The 19298-nt window shown below is 46.2% G+C and overlaps 1 protein-coding gene across 1 annotated transcript in view; it reads right to left on the bottom strand.

Annotated features, from left to right (window-relative positions):
• Positions 1-19298, bottom strand: part of LOC147733535 (treslin-like) — a 542019-nt gene that overhangs the window by 418289 nt on the left and 104432 nt on the right. The window contains exon 8 of the mRNA XM_086956935.1: positions 10346-10585. Coding sequence (XP_086813061.1) covers positions 10346-10585 — 240 coding nt within the window. The remainder of the gene's footprint in view (positions 1-10345; positions 10586-19298) is intronic.

Below are 19298 nucleotides of genomic sequence, written 5' to 3' on the forward strand. Positions count from 1 at the left end.
GAGGAGTGTGGGGGAGAGAGGAGGGCAGGTCTGCACTTTAAGGCAGCAGCTTTTTAAACCTTGCCAGCCCAAGGAGGCTAATCAATAGGCCATCCTGTGGGAGGGGGTGTTATACCCATTTCCCAGGCAGGCTTTTGTTCTGGGTCTCCTAAGAGCAAAAGCTCTCACCCTAGGAGTAAAGAACAGTGTCTCGGTAGTAGGCTGGCAAAAACCAGCCAGCAAGGACACAAGAGGCTCGTAGGCTTTCAGGGGGAACCTCAAAGGTGCCCTCTGAAACTATGCATTGGTAAATCCAACACTGGCATCGGTGTGGGTTTACCAATACGAGATGTTTGATACCAAATATCACTATTTTCAGTGAAGCCATCATGTAGAAGGAGGACTCGTTTTCACAAGTGTCCAGCACGTCTTAAGACAGCTTTCGTGGTCACTTGTATTGGAAGTTATAGGACTGACTGGCACAGCAGGATATCTGCTCATGCAGGTATGCCCTCACATGTAATTATCTCCTGTGGAAGGGGTGACCTACATATATAACACAGTGTTCGGTACATGGCACAGAGATATGTGTGACATGTTGTCTTTTCAATTTTGACTGCACCAAGAGCTGCAGCCTGCAACGGCAGTCTCCCATGTGCTTGGTGTTGGGTCCCATAGGGTAGCAGTATTCGAGCTGCAGCCTTTGGGGACCCCATTTAGAACCTCAGGCCCAATGCACAAGGGAACAATTTGCTAGGGACACACAGGATGCTAAAGGTTTTGCCAAATGGGGGGGAACAAAGTACTGGGGACTTGGTTAGCAGGAAACCAGTACGCTTCAGTCAAAGTTGCATCAAATACCAAGCAAAAAGTGGTGGTGGTAGAGGAGTGGGGGTGGGGGGGGTTTCGGGGTGCACTGCAATAAAAACCCAGTTTCCTACACCAACACTGGGAGGGTTAGGCCACAAGTCTTCTTTGTTCCAATACCTTTTAAGGCTCATTAGGGCCCGAGAACACCAGAGTCTTATGCTTTTTAAAAGGGGCCCTGGGAACTCCTTCACCCAGGAACAGTTTTTTTTAATTAAAGGAGAGAAGCTCTTGCCTAATACCAACCCAACGCGCCCCCCCCCCAAACCCCCCTCTCTGAAACTCTTTAGGCTAAGACGACAACATCCCTCAGGGCAATTTGGTATTCATTTAATGAAATGGGAGGCAGAGTCCCTCACCCCTCCCACTTACCTGATCCTTGTTAGGCCCTGGGGACTCCATCAGAATACATAAGTCCCACCCCGGCGCGCCTACGTCAGTTATCTTCGGAAAACTTTTCCGCACCACAATGTGTAGCCATCACAAACAAAAACCGTGAGAAAACGGGAACAGTGTGCGAAAAAATCAGCTAAACAGAAAGGGATGAAACGAATGGTGAGGAACAGCACCAGCCAGAATAGTGCCAGGTACAATGCACCAAAAGTCCTGGAAGGAAAGAACAGAGCACAGCTACTGCAAAGCAAGCCTGCAAACAAATACAACAGTCTCCCTGGGGCAGAAAGCATATGAAAAATTGCACAGCAGACGAAGAAGTCTGCAACCACCTTCCAGAACAGAGAAGGGCACCTAGACCAGTAAGACATAGTTCTCGCAAGGCTCCAGCAGAACAAGAAGAAAGAGCGCCAGGGCCCACGCCAAGTCCCCCAGCCGCAGACCAGAAGAGCAGGCAGGCGCAGGTGGCCACTGACAAGCCCCACCAAACAGAACACCCAGACTACGCCGGGCTCAAAACAAAGGGAAGGCCAGAGGAAATCCTGAACGACCCCTAGAAGGAGACCGCTCCGGACAGAACCGATCCACGCAGAAGTGCGACCAGCGGAAGATAAGAGGAGAAACAAGTAGGGCGGACCAAGCCGTCAACACAGGAAATGATCCCTTCTGGAACACCAGACAGGGGACCGAGCCGAACGGCGGACAAAAGAGCAAAATCACAGCAGTACAATGCCGTAGATGGCCAAGCCACGCCCAGGCAAGACCAGAAGCCGCACCAGCAGAATACCGCAACAACAGGAAAGGCGAGGACCCCAAAAAGGGGAGTCCACACCCTCCCAGCGTAAGACAGAGCTGTACAATAGCTACAAGTACCCCACTCTTAGGGTATGACACTTCTTAAAGAAATTATGGGAACAAACTCTTAGGGAAGAAAATCCTGCATCAGAGAACAAAACCATAAAACCTGCGCTGAAATCACAGAGGGTTTAGTAATCAGCAATAAAAAAAGTACACTCTTGCCAAAAAGGGGCTGAACCAGCAGCCAACTAAAGAGAGGGGCCAACCAAGGAACCCCGAAGGCACAGCAAACCACACAGAAATTGTAACTCACTTCAAACACCAGATTCCAGGAGCAAGTGGGATAACACCTCCCACCAAGTCCCGGAGGATAAACAAACCAGCCAACGGAGGAGGAGGGAGGACTGAGCCCCGCAAGAAAACGCTTAATGGCGGCGTCCTCATGAGCGTTAAACAGAAGGACCCCATCAAAGGGCAGGTCAACCAGACGTTCCCTAAAATTTTTTCTGGAAAAGCAGCATCCCATAGCCAAGCATTGTGACGGAGAGCCACAGAAGAGGCCATAGCACGGCTGAGAGCATCAGCAACATCCAAGGCCGCACAAAGAATAAAGGCGGCCAACTCCCTACCATCGAACACATGGCTCCGCAGATCAGCACTGGGCACCCTCATGGGAGACATGAGAAAGAAGGGACTCCACAGAGTCCCACAGGCTGGAAGTAGCTCTAGCCAACAAACACAGTGTTGAGCGCCCGCAATGCAGCACTGGAAGAAGCGAAGACGTTACGACCCCATGAATCAAACCACCGGGCCTCTCGAGACGAAGGGAACACCACAACAGGCAAGAATAGAAAAGCCGTCTGTAGAAGAGAACCTGGAGTGGAAGGATGGAAGGAAAGGCAGACAGGGTCGTGCGGAGCCGGACGGTGGCGATGCAGGAGCGGCTGAGGCATCGGATCACCCATGGCAGGGTGCCCCCAAAGGAGCCCTGGTGGAGAACTTCCAAAAGGTTATCTGTAGGAAATGAAGTGACAGGTTCACCCATCCGCAGGATGCCAGCGGCTGCAAAAATAGCCTGAACAACACTGGTCTCAGTAGGGCGTCGCAGAGAAGAAAGTAATTCCTCCGTGGGCGACGGATGCAGACTGAGCCGTCTGTCCCCAAGTCCAGGGGAAAGCGCCAGCCCCTGGAATAGTGGAGGATCCACAGATGAGTGGGGAACCTGAGGGGCACCAGGGGAAGGGGGACGGGGAGGCCGGTGGAAAAGTCAGCCGCGAGCCACGGAAAGAAGGGTTCGAGGATTTAGGCAGTGAGAACGGGGAGGAACCCTCCCTGGAAGATGCCGGTGAAAAGGCAACATTGCGGCGCCCTGTCTCCGGGGAAGAAGACACCAACAGATGACAGAACACTGGGGAGGAAGGAACCTCAGGAGACTAATCAAAAAGCAGACGCTGGCAAGGCTCTGTGGAGTCCCCCACGGCGCCTGATCGACGTCGATTGGCGCCAGAGTGGGCATTTGCGGCCCCGGGTCGACCTCTGCCACCACGTGCTGCCCAGGAGAATGGGGCGGGGTCAACACCGCTACGGCGCTGGCTCGGCCTCAGACAGGGCAGCCGCCCGCGGCGAGGATAGAGAGGGACTCGGGAAAGCACCCCAGGTCCCAGCCTCCACCTGTGACTCCGCCAGAGCCAGGGAGGAAGGCTCCCGTCGCCGAAACTGCGCTGGCTCGGCCTCTGGCAAGGCAGCTGCCTGCTCAGAGGACCGAGGAAGACTCGGGGGCAAGCCCGGAGTCCGGGTGATGTCCTGCAACACCACAGGGAGCCCCTTAGGGACTTGCAGCGAGGCAGGGACGCCAGGTGCCAAAAAGGGGAGCCCTGAAGGACTACACCTAGACAACACCACCCTCCCATGACCTTAAGCCGAAACCTTCGGCGCCAGGGCCGGAGTTGCCGGCGACTCCTCGGATGTCCCCACACGAGGCAAGGGATCCGTGGATGTCTCAGGAAGTGGAGGAGGGGCCAAAGAAGCCTGCAGAGCCACAGCGTAGGCTGTCATTTGGGCCCTATTCGCCCCAATGCCGGGAAACTGCGAGTGTGAAGGCGACAGGCTGGGGTGCACGTCCCAAGGGGAACAGGAGGACAGGGCCTCGGAGACAAGCTGAAGGACCTACCTGTCGACAAGCAACACCCTTGGGGCCGTGGCAAGGGACGATGTCGCAGACGGAACCGGCGGTTCCTGGCCTCCGAGGTAGGGGACGGATGCTGGGACGACACTGACCTGGACAAGCGGGCAGACAGCAACTTTATCCGGTGCTCCCGCTGTGACTTAGGCTTAGGGTGCGGACAGGCGTCGCAATCCGTCTAGTCGTGGTGCTCACCCAGGCACCACATTCAAATCGGGTGAGGGTCAGTCGCCAACATGGGACGTGCACAAGAGAGGTGCATGTCTTGAAGCCCGAAGGCATTTGCACACTGTTCCACAACGCCAAAGCGTGAAAAAGAAAAGAAGGTCTGAAAACAGGCCAGGACACAATCCAGATCCGCGTGGCACATGGAAGAGAGAAAAAACTGACGTAGGTGTGCCGGTGTGGGACTTATGTATCCTTGATGACGTCACGGACGTGGACGACGTCAGGGCGGAATCAGGTGATGCCGTCCCCCCGGCAAGCAGGGATGCTGTGGCAAAAAGTTTTCCGGATCCAGTCTCACGCCTGGGGATAATTCTACATTAAGGAATCTGCGGCTAGTAGTCTCTATCAGAGATAGATATATAGATATATATATAGATATATATATGAATACACACACGCACACACATGCACACACACACAGATTTTCCGCTCACTATACCTTTAATTCTTTGTTGAAAGCAGGTGCGGACCACAAGGTTTGTGCAATAAGATTTCGGCCATACTGCGTTTAGGTTCAGCCGGACCTTGATCACATGACAGCGCTACCATAGTATTTTTCCCTTTTTAAAGTGACGCGTGCATGATGCAAACAGTGAATTATCATAGACAGGAAAGACAGACTTCCTTAAATATCTGGATATGTAAACCACGCACACAATTGTAATCGACAAAAATTAATTTGGAATTATAATTTGATCATTGTGATGGGTTAAAGATACATGCATATATAAATATATACTTCTCATTATAAAATACACATACCTAGGTACGTTTTTGAAATAAGTCGTCTAATGCGTTACCACATCCCTACAATTTGTCCCTATAATTTTAGGCCTGCATAAATACATATCATTAATTTGCCACACAACACTAGCTGAGGTTGTTCGATCCTGCCTGCTTTTGAAAAATGTGTTAAAAAACCACTATTTTCGTGGTTCAGGTCAGATTGGCAGCCTCCACTACATTTTGTGCTTTTTTGTAAATGTTCTATCTGTGTATGTCTCATATCGGATACTCTAAGACTGCACAAATCTCCATAGCTGGTCATCATAAAACAATCAACGAACAATATATATATATAACAAGCACTGGCGTTGTCAATAGGTTTCGCATTTGGAAAGTTGGAGCTACTGGTTTTGTAAATGACATTTTATATTTATATATTGTTATTGACAATGCCAATAACGATATATAAATATAAAATGTCATTTACAAAACCAATAGCTCCAACTTTCCAAATGTGAAACCTATTGGCAACGCCAGTGCTTGTTATCTAATGAAGTGAAGCATGCACCACCCTGGTCTTGCTGGACCATGTGATCATTTTGCCTTGTGATCCTTTTTTGCCGAATGCACGAGGAAGTGATACAATCCTACAATATTTTGTTCTAGTTAAAGCTTAATGTGCGCAGAGCTGAAAGTGGAAGTGTGGCCCTCCACATAGATAGAGCGGGCGGGGAGGGTTATGCGGGGGGAGGGGTGGCACAGTTCTCATCTCAGTGCCGTGGAGCGAGAGGAGGAGCACCCGAATAGGCTTAGCAAAAGGGTATGAAGAGCGCTCTCTTCTCAGCACTGTGGGCCGTCCCTCCTCTCCGGCCTGTGGGGAAAGGGCTTCCCCAGGGCATTCCCACTCAAATGCAGTAGGAGGGGGCGGCCGCCCCTCCCCCGCCACCAGACACTGGACTGGAGGTGGGTCTGTCACGGCCAGACCTGCTGCCCTGTGACTGCATTAGGTGCTGCTGGCATTGTGCGCGCAGGACTCCGGCGAGGCAGAGCCATGTCCATGTTGCCGTTGCCCGTGATTGGGATAGGAGTTGTGTGTATTACAGTGTGCCGTTTTAATACCGCTTGCTTGCAGCACTACTTTGTGATCTGTATGAGTGTGCGTGTTTATGACAACATGACCCAGGCATATGATGCACATGTGAGTTGTGTGTGCTAGTGGGCCACAGTAACGACCAGGCAAGAAACAAAGGAGCCTGATTAAAGCTGACAAGAAGGGAGGGGGAGTGCGAGCAAAGGAGCCATTAGAACAAGGGAAGCCGGATGGGGGTGGGAGAGCCTGGTGGGGGGGGGCGGGAATGCGAGCGAGGGGAGGAGAAGTGTGGCAGGCAGATGCGCGGAGGGAAGCCGGATGGGGGCGGGGGTTTCTGTGTTTTTGAATGAATGCGGTTTGCGGATTAGGGAGATGCGCGTGCTTGTGTGGTCACGTGACCCGCTTTTGTGGTCACGTGACTCACATGCACTGTGGAAAAACCGCAGTGGTTTGACCAGTCAAATGGAGCACTTGAATTTTCGCCTATTACATTCGCAAGCAAATGATAATAGGCGAAACCTAAAAAATGGTTGTATATTTTAACTCTCTATATATATCGTGATGAAAGGTGGTAAAACATGGTGGTTTAATTGAACAATAGCTGTAAAAGACCACATCCTCATACCATATGGTATCTAGATTTTTTAGAATGTAAGCAGGTGAACAAATCCTCTATTGAGATCCCCCAGAGATTTGCAGTCAATATTTGTAATCGAGATCTAAAATATATCTGGTTTCCAGTTTACTATGGGTTCCCTCTCTGTCCCCTCCACTCCTAATGATTGGTACAGCATCTATTAGTTAGTAGGTTAAATGGTCCAGATTATTTTTATGTATTTCTTTTAAGTGGTGAGCCACTGGGTACGTTGAGTCGTGATTAACTAAGGCACTTATGTGCTGCAAAATTCTTTAAATTGCCTGCAACTTAGTGCTCCCTACATATCTTGGATTGCAGGAGCATTCTAGCACATATATAGCATGGTCTGTTTTGCAGTGTAGCGTTTTTGTCATTGTGTGTCCCCTTTCGGTAAATGGTGTGCTGTATGTAGTTTTATTGAATCCATATTGGCACGCCTTACAGCTTTTACATTTAACAAAACCATTGGACTGTGTAAGCCAAGTATGGTGGTTTATTGTTGCTGGACCGCTCTTGACCAAACATTTGCTCATAGAGGGTGCTCTTATAACTAACGCTCTGGACAATAGGCCAGTTGCATCTCATGATGTTTTTAAGTGTTCTGTCTTGTTTGTTGTATGCCAGAATTAATCTCAAATTCATAGGGTTTTCTTTTTGAATGCTGTTTTTGTATTTTGTTATTTAGAGATTAGATCTATCTAAACTGATGGTTTTGGCGATGGCAGCATCTAATGTTTTTTTAAGAGTAGCCCGAGCCAAAAATCTCTTTGCTGATGAGCTGCACTATTTGTAGGTCTTTAGGGTTACTACACATTCTTTTTAATCGAAGAATTTCCCCGTTTGGAATGCTGTCTATCAGGTGTCTAGGATGAAAACTAGATTTATTTTGAAAGTTTTATATAGCGCGAACAAGATCTTTGCAGATATCAGAGCGCTTTACAAAGCCGGGAATACCAACAAGAGAGTGAAATTAGACCTAATAAGTGGGAAGGGTAGGTACGTGAGGGAGCAAAGTAGTACAGCAAATCAATAATATAAGTATTACAGTTAAATGTGTGCATAGATAGTCAGTAGCGTCAATAATACAGGTGAAATACATAGTCATAGAGTTCGAACAGAATTTTTTTTTAATGCAACACTGAGTTATTCGCCGTTCTACATCTAGAAAGTGCACCCATCGATCACTAATGTGAAACCCAAATTAATATTGTTAATGTTGATGGCTGATACAGGAATTTCCCGTCCCACACAATGAACATATCCTCAATAAAACATAGCCACAGTTTGACATTCTTTTCCATATAGCTTTTGTGTATGTTGCCCGGTCCAGCTCCTCCCACCAACCCATGTGTAAACACGCGTAGCAGGGGGAGAAACTAGCACCCATGGCAACGTCATGCATTTGTTGATAATATGATTTGTCAAACATAAAAATGTTATTTAAGAAAAAATGTACCATTTTGACTAACTTCACATTGTGTGGGGTTAATGATTTCTTATTTTCCCCCAAAAAAAATTCTAGTGCTCGTATTCCATTCTTGTGGTTTATACTGGTATACAATGACACCACATGTAGTGTCATTAGTAAATAGTTTCCTGCCACACAAAATCTTTTAGTTTGGAGATAAAGTAACTGGTATCTTTTGTGTATGATGGTACCATCTGTATGTGATCCTGTAAATAAAAGTCAATATATTGCGAGGCATTTTCCAAGAGACTGTTCTTTGCCAATATAATGGGCCTCCCTGGTGGCTTTTGCGCATTTTTGTGAATTTTTGGTATAAAATATATATTGGGGACTGTGGGGTTTTCCTTTTTGATGTATTTATATGTGGTGATAAGTCCAGCGCTTTTCCATGCCAACAACTTGCTGTAGAATTCATTATAGATCCTTCTTAGTGCCAGTACACACACACATATATATATATATATACATACATACATACATAGACATATACATATACATATACACATATATATACATATACACATATATATACATATACACATATATATACATATACACATATATATACATATACACATACACATATATATACATATACACATATACACACATATACACATATACACATATATATATATATATATATATATATATATACACATACATACATACATACATACATACATATATACATACATACATACATACACACACACACACACACACACACACACACACACACCATGCAGTCCCCCCTCACCATTACACAGTAAATGCAGCCCAACCGCCATTTTAGTTTTCTTCAGTCCTAAGGGAGTCCTGCTAGACCGCTGCACTTTTTCCCAATTATTTTGTCTTTTTTGGCCAGGTGTTTCCTTTGGATCCTCCCTATTGGGCTTAGGGGGGTCAGGGTATCCCTACCCCCCCCCTTAGAAACTCCCCAATACTAGAGTGCTTTTTTAAATTTAATGGCAGGGGACTAAGTCCGAGAGTCTAGTAATGGGTGCTAGCAATACATTTCCCATGTTGCTAGCAGTCAATCATCGCGAGATGGCCTAAGGGAAATAAAGCTCCCAGGGACAATTAGAACGCCCAATTTTTAAATTGGCGCTTCTGGGAGAGTCTCTCGAGACTGTTGCAGACCCAACAGTCCAGATATAAAAAAAAATGTCAAACTTAATTTCTCTAAAACTATTGGTTTGTTTCACACTAAATCACAAAAAGCAGATCAAATTCTAGATGCCTGCCAAATCTGATGTAATTCTGTTCAGTACTTTTTGCAGTAGCCTGGTCTAAAGAAGTCTATTGAGATTGCATAGGGATTTTTTTATTTTAGAACCCCATTTTCTCATGACCCCCACCTAACAGATCACCCCGAAACTTTTCATGCATAAACTAGTAAAAAAGTAGCACCTTTTTGGAAAAATGCATGGAGAGTCATCAAACAGTGCCAAAGTTATTAGCAACAAAAAAACAATTTTCCAATGGCACGGCTGACCTAACTATAACTACCTAATGGTGACTGCCACTAAGTAATATATATTGTAAGCTGAACTAGCTACTGGGTAAAATGAGAATAGTTCGGTGGAGATTACCTGTACACATGACCTGCAATAGAATTCTGAAATTCGGACTATGGTGGTTTCAGAATGAGTGCAGTTCAGAGCATCTCCATCTCACTAAGTTAGGTCAGTTTTAATGATGCAGGCAGCTAATGAACTGAAAGGCTTTTACCTTGTTTCTGTTGCTGATTGCTATTATGATTTGCTAACAAAACTGACCAAATGCTCCAGCCTAGATGGCAGGGAATGATTCAAACATTTGAATCATGTAAAGATCTAGTGCTGGAAAATATATTTCATGCATGGAAGGTTTTATAGATGAACTTGTTTCAATTAAAAAATAAAATAAACATTTTAAAATACCAGAACAGAGCAATTAAAACAATCTGATTAGTGTTTCACAATGTAGCAATACCTTCTTTTTTTGGCTGATCTGGTGCGCAGCTCTTCAAGTTGATCAGCTTCACTGTTTACTGAAGCAGTGCTAGGCATAGTGGAGGCAGGTGGATGACAAAGTGTGGGAGTTGTACTCTCGTTATTCAAGGAGTCCTCACCAAAGAGATCAGCAGGAAGAGCAGAGGCCAGCTTCTCAGGCATTTGTGTCCCCAGACTGAAGTACAGATTTCCAAGAATCTTTGGTATAGAAGATATGTACCTAGGAGAAAAAAAATCAGTTCTTAAAGATTACCAGTTGATTCACATTGCAAAAATATGGTAAACTCAAGTTGTAGTATATTTGAGCAACGAACACCTAAAGAATAGTTCCGTTAAATGGAGCGACACTGCAACACACAAGTGGGCTAAACATGCATACTGATCATGACAGTGAATTATTGAGAGGCCTTTTCTTTGGGCCTTGAGCATTAGTGGTTATGGGACAGTATCTCTGGGGAGAGCCATGGTTTACTGCTAGTGTCATAAGCACGGTTTCATTTCAATTGCCTACCTTTTAACACTTGACCTTGGAAGGGTAGAAAAATCTAGTAGTCATGTATTATTCGAGAATGTGGTGTAGGATGCTGGCTCTGTATATACTGTGCTAAAGTAAGCGTAGTGTGCACTGAGTCCATTGGATCCCTAAAAGTAGAGAATACCTTACTCTCTATTTTTGGTAGTGTAGGTGAACAGTAAGGTTTTATCAGAGGGTAGAGTTAGGCATTTATAGGTAATTTCCAATGAGACAGGCAGCTGGAAGTCTTGGAGAGACCACAACCTGTTTAACGCCCCCCTATCTAATGTTACCATAGCCATGCCATGGTCTGTAGTAACATCATCAGCATTGGTGACTGGATAAGATTTTCCAATCAGGTTTTGCTCTGGGGAAACCAGTGTATCTCTCACCATGGTGACACTGGCAACTGTACCCCTCGAGGCTTCTATTCTGGCTGGCTGAGATGGGCGCAAAGGTCCAAGCACATGACCGTCGGCTAGATATCGTGGAGGCTAGGGTCTCAGATGTGGAGGACGGAGCGGCGCAGTTGCAAAAAGGCTAGAGAGAGTGGAAAGAATTTTGAAGGAAGTAGCGATAAAGAATACAGATTTAGAAGCCCATAGTAGACGGAACAACGTACGCATTATTGGCGTGCCAGAGACTGCCACCACTGGCCGCATGGATGTCTTCATGGAGCAATTACTATCTGATCTGTTTGGCAGAGAGACCTTCACGCAGGGCTTTGTGGTGGAACGTGCCCACAGATCGTTGGGCCCACGCCCCAAACCCGGTCAGCCTCTAAGACACATCATTGCTAGACTCATGAACTTCAGGGACAGGGACACTGCCCTTCGTTCTGCCTGTGAGCGAGGGGAGGTCCAGTGGCAGGGGAGTAAGCTATAATTTTTCCCACACTTCACAGTAATGGTACAAGATGCAAGACGTAAGTTGAACGGCGTGAAGGCCACTTTGAAGAATCTGGGTCTTAGGTATGGTATGCTCTACCCGGCGAGACTGAAGGTGGATGTAGATGGCAAATCCCGCATCTTTGAGAACCAGAACGAAGCACAGGAGTTTTGCCACGAGTAGAAGACAACAATCGTGCGACGGCTGCTGCACGAGCGACATCTCCCCCACATAGCGGTTCAGAAGGCAGTATGGAGCTCTTCTCCAATCCTGGGACTGGCTGATTCATTCTTGCGCTTTGAGGGTCTGTAATGTATTTTCCATTGTTGAAATTCTTTCCATTTATCAATATAGTATTCTGTTATGCCCGGTAGGCGTGGCGTTGCTGCGCCTCATTGTGAACACCGAGGTACGTTTGCTGATTTTGCCAAGTTTTCGGTGTTCCTGTGTGATTACTGTATTACAATGCTTGTTCGAATTGCACCGTCCTTTGGTTTTTGGGGATGGGTTCTGCCTCGCCAGGGAAAGGATGTGGCTGGGTGGTGGGTGGGGTGGCGGGGGAGGACATTTGCTGTTTCTTCATAGTTTTTCAGGTATTACTCAATGGTACTTGGGCTGGGTTAGACTGAAAGGACACATGCTTGTTGTTATATTCATTAGATGTCACAGTTAGGCTGGTAGTCCGGTCCTTCCGCGCTATCGCAGATGTCCTGGAATGTCAGAGGGTTGAACAACACTCAAAAACGACAGCAAGTTCTCAATTATATTGCTCAATATACCATTGACATCGTTTGCATGCAGGAGAAGCACTTGCCCAAGTCCGATGCGCCGCCTGTGGCGGTGAGCTGTGGGTCCCATAGATATTTTTCTAACTACTGCAGTTATGCGAGAGGTGTGGCCATAGTTATCCATAAAAGAGTTCCCTTCTCTCTTTACAAGGTTATAACTGATGGGGAGGGCCGCCTTTTGATAGTTGTCGGCAATCTGCTGGGACACAATGTTGCTCTGGTGGGCATATACGGTCCTAATGTAGACTCACCGGAATTCTACCATGCGTTGCAGGTGGACCTCCTGGCTCTTGATCCCTGCCTATTGATAATGGGAGGGGATTTTATTTTGTTGTTAGATCCTGCTAGGGAAAGCACTTCCTCCTCTCCTGATACTAAGCACCGCTCATGCCTCGCCGTGCAAGACATCTGTAGGCAGTTCTCACTGGTCGATATTGAACGCACACATCACCCGTCCCTCACATCTTATACACATTATTCTGGGTTTCACAACACCTGGACTAGAATAGACTATTGGTTGGTCTCACCGGGAGTCGCAGGTTGGTTCAGTGGGTTAGATACGATGCCACGGACGTTCACGGGCCATTCACCGGTCATACTTCGAATTACCATTCCCAGGCCTGGGGTATATGAGAGACAATGGCCTTTTCCTGGGAAGGCACTTCAGGACCCCGTGTTTCTTGAGGAGGTGAGGGAGGCCATTGAGGACTATTTTGAGATTAAGACTGGGTCGGTGGATACCTGGGCGGTACTTTAGGGTTTTAAGGCCTATATTAGGGGGGTTTGTATTGTTAAGAATGCAGTGGTCCTGAGAGATCTACGATCCACTTTAAGCCGTATTGAGAAAGAAATTGCAGTCCTAGATGTGGAATTGCTAGACCATGTGTCAGAGGCAGACGAGGCTCGGAGGTTGGCTTTGATGATGGAGTTTCGGGAGACCGCAGAGCGAGAACTTTTATTCCTCAGCAAACAGCACGTGGCCAGAAAGTATGGGGATGGTGACCGGCCCGGTAAAGTTTTGGCACATATGCTCCGCCCTCCACATAGCAAAGCCTATATCTCTGTAATCAAAGGCCCGAACGACCAGGTGGTACACTCTACTCCGGAGATATGCAACACTTTCCTATCTCACTTTAAAACTTTGTACACCTCTAGAATCACTGGGGACCTCCGTGCAGAAGGAGAGTACCTAGCGGAAATTGCCCTGGTTTATCTTGAAAGGCATATGCAGGACTTCCTGGCCATTCCCATATCCCAGGAAAGAGTGGTGGAGCCGATTGATGCGCTTAGGGGTTCCTCAGCACCCGGCCTTGACGGGTTTTCCGCAGATTTTTACAAAGCATATAGAGATATATTGGTTCCGCGGTTGATAGAGGTGTATGCGCAGGCGCTCGAAGTCGGTATCCTTCCTCCAACCTTCAGAGAGGCTGTCATTATCCTTCTCCCCAATCCCGACAAGGACCCTTCACCCTGTGGCTCCTACTGGCCATTGTCCCTGTTGAATCTGGATTATAAAATATTAGCCAAAGTAATCGCTATCCGGCTGTCTTCACTGATGGAGTATATTATTTCGCCAGCACAATCTGGCTTCGTTCCCCATAGGCCCACTTCACTCAATTTGCGTACTTTGTTTACAGTACTACATAGGATAGACCCCAATACACAGGCCGCTGCGGTGCTCCTTGATGCTGAGAAGGCATTTGAAAAAAGAAAAAAAAAAAAGGAGTCTGTCCTTGAAATTACCAGTGAACAGTTCCAAAAGTAGTGCCCACCATTGTGAATTCTTCACTTTTCTCATTTCACAAGCCCTATCAAAGGCTGTGACCCATTTGGTGATGTCCTAACCTTCCTCAAATTTGGTGACAATCTCTAAGGATTTTGGGATCATAAGATTTCTCTTGGTCCCTATTTATTGTCTGCCACCATTGAGGGGAGCTAGGCCCATCTCTGCTTTTTCTTTTTCTAGAGCCAGGAGTTTAGTCTCTAGGTAATCTTTTGGCAAACCTTGTTAAAAGGTTGGTCTCTTCACTGAGGCTGTCCTCAATGTTCTCAGAAGCACCCGATTCACCTGTTGGGATCAAGGTGCTGAGAATAGTATTCTTCGAGTCAGGGGCACAGGGACCCTACCCTCCCTGGGAAGTGAGGGGGGTTGGAAGTTATCCTCATCTCCTCCACTTCCTTCCCATCTGAGAAGTCCTCAACTCTTTCAGATGAGTGGTCCTTAGCATACCCTGCCAAGAGCTCCTGGAGCTAATGCTTGGCGGGATGGGACCCCATTACAAGGTTTTTGAGTTTGCATAAAGACCTTAACTTTGCCATCTCTAGATGGAGGTAAGGGGTTAGGTTGAGCTCCTCAACCATGTTCTCTATGTCACTTTAACATTTTTTCACTAATAGCTGGGTTCTGTTTAAGAGACCTAAGAAAAATGTCTTACCCCTAAAAAATTATAGGTTTTTATTTTCTAAAAAATATTAAAGTGACTTAACCAAGGCCCTTACCAGACTTTTAGAAATTTGGAAAAATTGTAAATTCAAAACCTTCATAATTCTAAAGACAATTTAAGTGTTCTGTCGTGAGATCAGGTGTTGACCAAGTCAGTCCAACAAATGCAAAGTTGTAGATCCCACTGCGGATCCACCAATGTAAGAAGCTGGCTCTGTATACACTGTACTAAAGTAAGGTATAGAGTACACAGAGTCCAGTGGATCCCCAAAGGCTTACAGATGTAAAAAAAGATAATACCTTACTCTATTTGTGGTAGTGTGAGCAAGCAGTAAGGCTTTATAGGAGGGTAGTGTTAAGTATTTATTATACACAAGCAGGCAAAAATTAATGTCACACACTCAAAGACTGCACTCAGACTAATCCTTTGTAGGCTTCCTGAATAGCGTGCGTCAACAAGCGCTATATAAATACAAACTGTGTCCTCCTCTATCCTTCTGCTATCATTCTAAATACAAATAACTGACTAACCTATCCACCACTTAAAATGTACTTGCATGTTTCACTATACTAATTCAACACTAATCCTCTATGGGTCCCAGAGTAGCGTGCTACTCGCCGAAAAAGCGATTTGACGCCTCAACAGGGGTAGTAAGCACTATATAAATGCAATTACAATACAATACAATATGGGGCTAGGAGGAAGTCAGTTGGTGGCTGGTCTCTGGCAAGCCACAGGGTTGACGGAACAAAGCTCCTAGGAGTTAACCTCAGGGCAAAGGGGGATCCAAGTTAGCACACAAGGTGCACCCACAACGACTCAGGGGCCGTCGAGTGAGGAGTGCTGATTTGGAATTGGTTGCCCTGTTGGCTGCAATTAGAGGTCCCCAGTCCGAACAAACATTGCAGGTTCGGGCAGGGAGGCATCCTAGAGGGGACCACCAGTTGGAGAGCTAAAGTGGGAGATAGGGGGTTGCCGGGACAACGTCGGTTGGGCAACCCTAGGACGTGAGGCATCGGGTGAAGGGGTCTCTTTAGGTGTCGGATTTCCTTACCAGCTCTGGTCGCCGTCGGGAAGGGGTGGAACTTCTAGACAGAGGCTGCAGGCATCGTCGGGAGGCTTGAAGTAGGTCAGGAATCACCAGATCCCAGGTGAGGTTTGCTGGGGGGACCTCCTCTTGGTGTTGGGCCACTCGAAGTCTGTCCGTAGGCGTCGAGTGCAGACTCGCTGATTCGGCAAAGCCAGAGTCTGGTTCTTGAGCAAGTCCGGGGCTCACCGAGGCAGAGTCTTTGTAGGGAAGGCAGAGTCCTCTGAGTTCGGGGCGGGGGCTGCTGGCTGCAGGAAACGCTGGGATTCCACTGGAGCACTTCAAGGTCTGGGGCCAAGGTGGTTTGTGTCCTCCTTTCTTCAGCACAGCTCTTTGGACCTCCTCCTTATTATTTGTCTGATGAGGCAAGGTTCAGGGTTGCCCCTAAATATTAAATTATGGGGCGTTTCAGGTACGTACAGTTTGGGATCAATGGGTCCTTTCCTTGGGGTGGGTACAACACCTATTATGCCACTTTCCACTGGGAGGGGGGCATAAGCCTCTCTCTGGTTGGCTGGGTCCCCCATCTTCAAGATGGCGGGGACTGAGAGTTGAGCTGCACCTCACCTCCTCCACCTAAGGGGTGGAGTTGGCATAGGAGGGCACATCTCTCCTCCCATCTTGGTTTTCCTGCCAATTATTCCTCCCAATGTGGGGCTTAGAACCAGTGGGGGCCCACTGCTGGGAGAAGCAAATGGCTGGGTAAGCTCAGAAGGGCGTCAAGCCTTTGAAGCTTCCCCTACCCATGTGGACCCTCCCTGCCCATCCTGGGGAGGAGGCTTGGAATCTCTGCCCAGGATGTGCTTTGTTTCAGGACCCCAAGAGCAGGAGGCTCTCAACCCAGGGATTCAGAAACAAGTCTGGGGTTGGCAGCTGGCGAGCAGGCACTCAGCCAGGACACTGTAAGGTCGTTTTTCATGGGGGCATATTTAAGATACCCCCCGAGTGTATTTGGCATAAAATCCCACACTGACCTCAGCGTGGATTTAATGGGCTGAGAAGTTTCATACCAAACCTCCCAGAATTCAGTAAAGCCGATATGGTGCTGTGGAGTTCGTAATGACAAACTCTTAGACCAGATACTCTTTATGGCTTTACTGCACTTACTGAGTCGAAGAATAGACTTAGACACTGTGTGGTGGGGGGGGGGGGGTGGGGGGGGGGGGGGGCACATTTAGTCAAAGAGCATCAAATATCAGGCAAAAAGTGGGGCGTGACTATGAAAAAAAGGGGCACTTTCCTACAGGTGATAATGGCAAGAAACTCAAAGCAACAAACTCAAAGCCCGGTGAGACCCATTATTTCTAATAGGTTAAGGTACTTATTTTACCTTAATGTTATATGGGCATCCATGAAAAGATTTTTCTCCAGTTAATGGATGTATGGCTGCAGATATTTTATCAAATGTGCTGTGATATATTTAGAGTCTGTTCTATGTTCCTAACTACCCTAGGTGCAAATGTAGAGAACTCAGTTGGTTTGAGCCAGGCGACAGAGTTGCCAGGACTTGTGATCCTGGTTCTACATCATAGGAATCTTATTTGAAATCAAACTACCATCCACTCCACACCCGAAAGACAGGGCATGCTGAAGCTGTTGCGTGGGACTGCTTTGCAGCAAAATCTTTTTTTTTTTTTAGATATACTAATTTTTTTATTACGTGACTTATTTCAGGTCTACCAGCGTCAGCAAGTCTTGGGGTTTTGGCAAAATAGAATTTTGGATATTAGGATTTGAAGCCCATAGTTAAAATTGTAAAAAGTAACACTACAAGTCAGAGAATATAAAGCGTCATATAGAAACCTAGGATGGGCTGAAGCAATCATATGGCAGAGGCTACTTTGCAACTAAGCAGACTTTTGTTAGTCCTATCCCGCTTTCCAAATAGCTTTTCAATTCAGCGTCCTCTCTTTCCACAAATAATTCCAAGTAGCTTTCTTGATAAACTGGCATTAGTTCCAAAAGACAGCTATTGTATTGCAACTTTATCCGCAATGAGCTCTCCAGCCTGCGAGGTATACATCAGTCTGAGATAGATAGTTCTTGTGGATTAGAACTCACCCCATGAGATTTTTCAGATACAATCATGAAAGAGATTATGGTGCTGCTTGGAACTGAGTGAGCCTGTCCTCCCAGTTGCTTTAGTTTTGACTTCTCTGATTTCCAATATCTGCTGAAGTGGTCTCATTTGAGTCAAGCTATCAGAACAATGAAAATGCAGAGCACAACAGAGTTCAGCAGAGATCCATCAAAGCACACTGACTGTATTGTCCGCAGACAATTAATGTTCAAAAGACAATCTCCAAATAAAACACTGTTTTTGGGGTCTACTTTTGTTCCCAGGCCAGGCAGTCATGCACTAAAACAAGTGTTGACTTTGGGCTGTTTATCTAAATCTCTAGCTCCTTAAGAAGAGAGAAAGTTGTCTAAAAGTCTTGTTTGGAAAGACCGACCTATTATTAGCCAAATATCTTGAAAAAGGCATATGAAAATATTTTTCGTACATAGGCACAATGCAATCTCTGCCATGGAGAGTTGATTTCAATACAAATGCAGAAATGTTTATTTGTAGTAGACTTCTTACAACTAAACAAATACATCTTTATATTTAGTAGCAATCGATAAGTAGAAATCTTGCAGATCAAGGAACATCTGATCCCTCACATGTAACCTAAGAAAAGATGGTGCAGCGTCAATATCCTAAATGTCTCATTTGTCATCATTTATTAACAACTTTCTGATCCAAAGTAAGTCTAAACTCTTGCTTTGAATAATTCTTTCAAATCTGAATACATATCTTATGTAGATGCCTTGGATTTTGTGTTTTCATAATATTGGTTTCCTTTGCCTGATTTTTCAGAAGATTATCTGGCTCTATTTTCTTGATGGTATTTAGTAGGCTCCTTTAGTGGTTATGCAGGAGGAGGTGTTTCACAGCCTAAACTATGGTGATTTTGCATATTATTCAGAATCCACCTATCTCTTGGTATGTTTTGCATTCTTTTCAGCATAATGGTAATACTTTCAACTGCAGGAGTGATAAACAGAGGAGAATAATTAGAATATATCCCTGATTTCCTGATCCAGGCAATGAATGCAGGCTGTCATAATATTGCCATTGTTGTGGTTGTTGATATGGCCAATGAGAGATTGAGCCCTCTGCTTCTGGTGGCATCTCCCAGTATGAGACTTGAATTTTATCTTGTAGAGGT

This window comes from Lissotriton vulgaris, chromosome 2_1 (assembly GCF_964263255.1).
Source record: "Lissotriton vulgaris chromosome 2_1, aLisVul1.2, whole genome shotgun sequence".
Lineage (NCBI taxonomy): Eukaryota > Metazoa > Chordata > Amphibia > Caudata > Salamandridae > Lissotriton > Lissotriton vulgaris.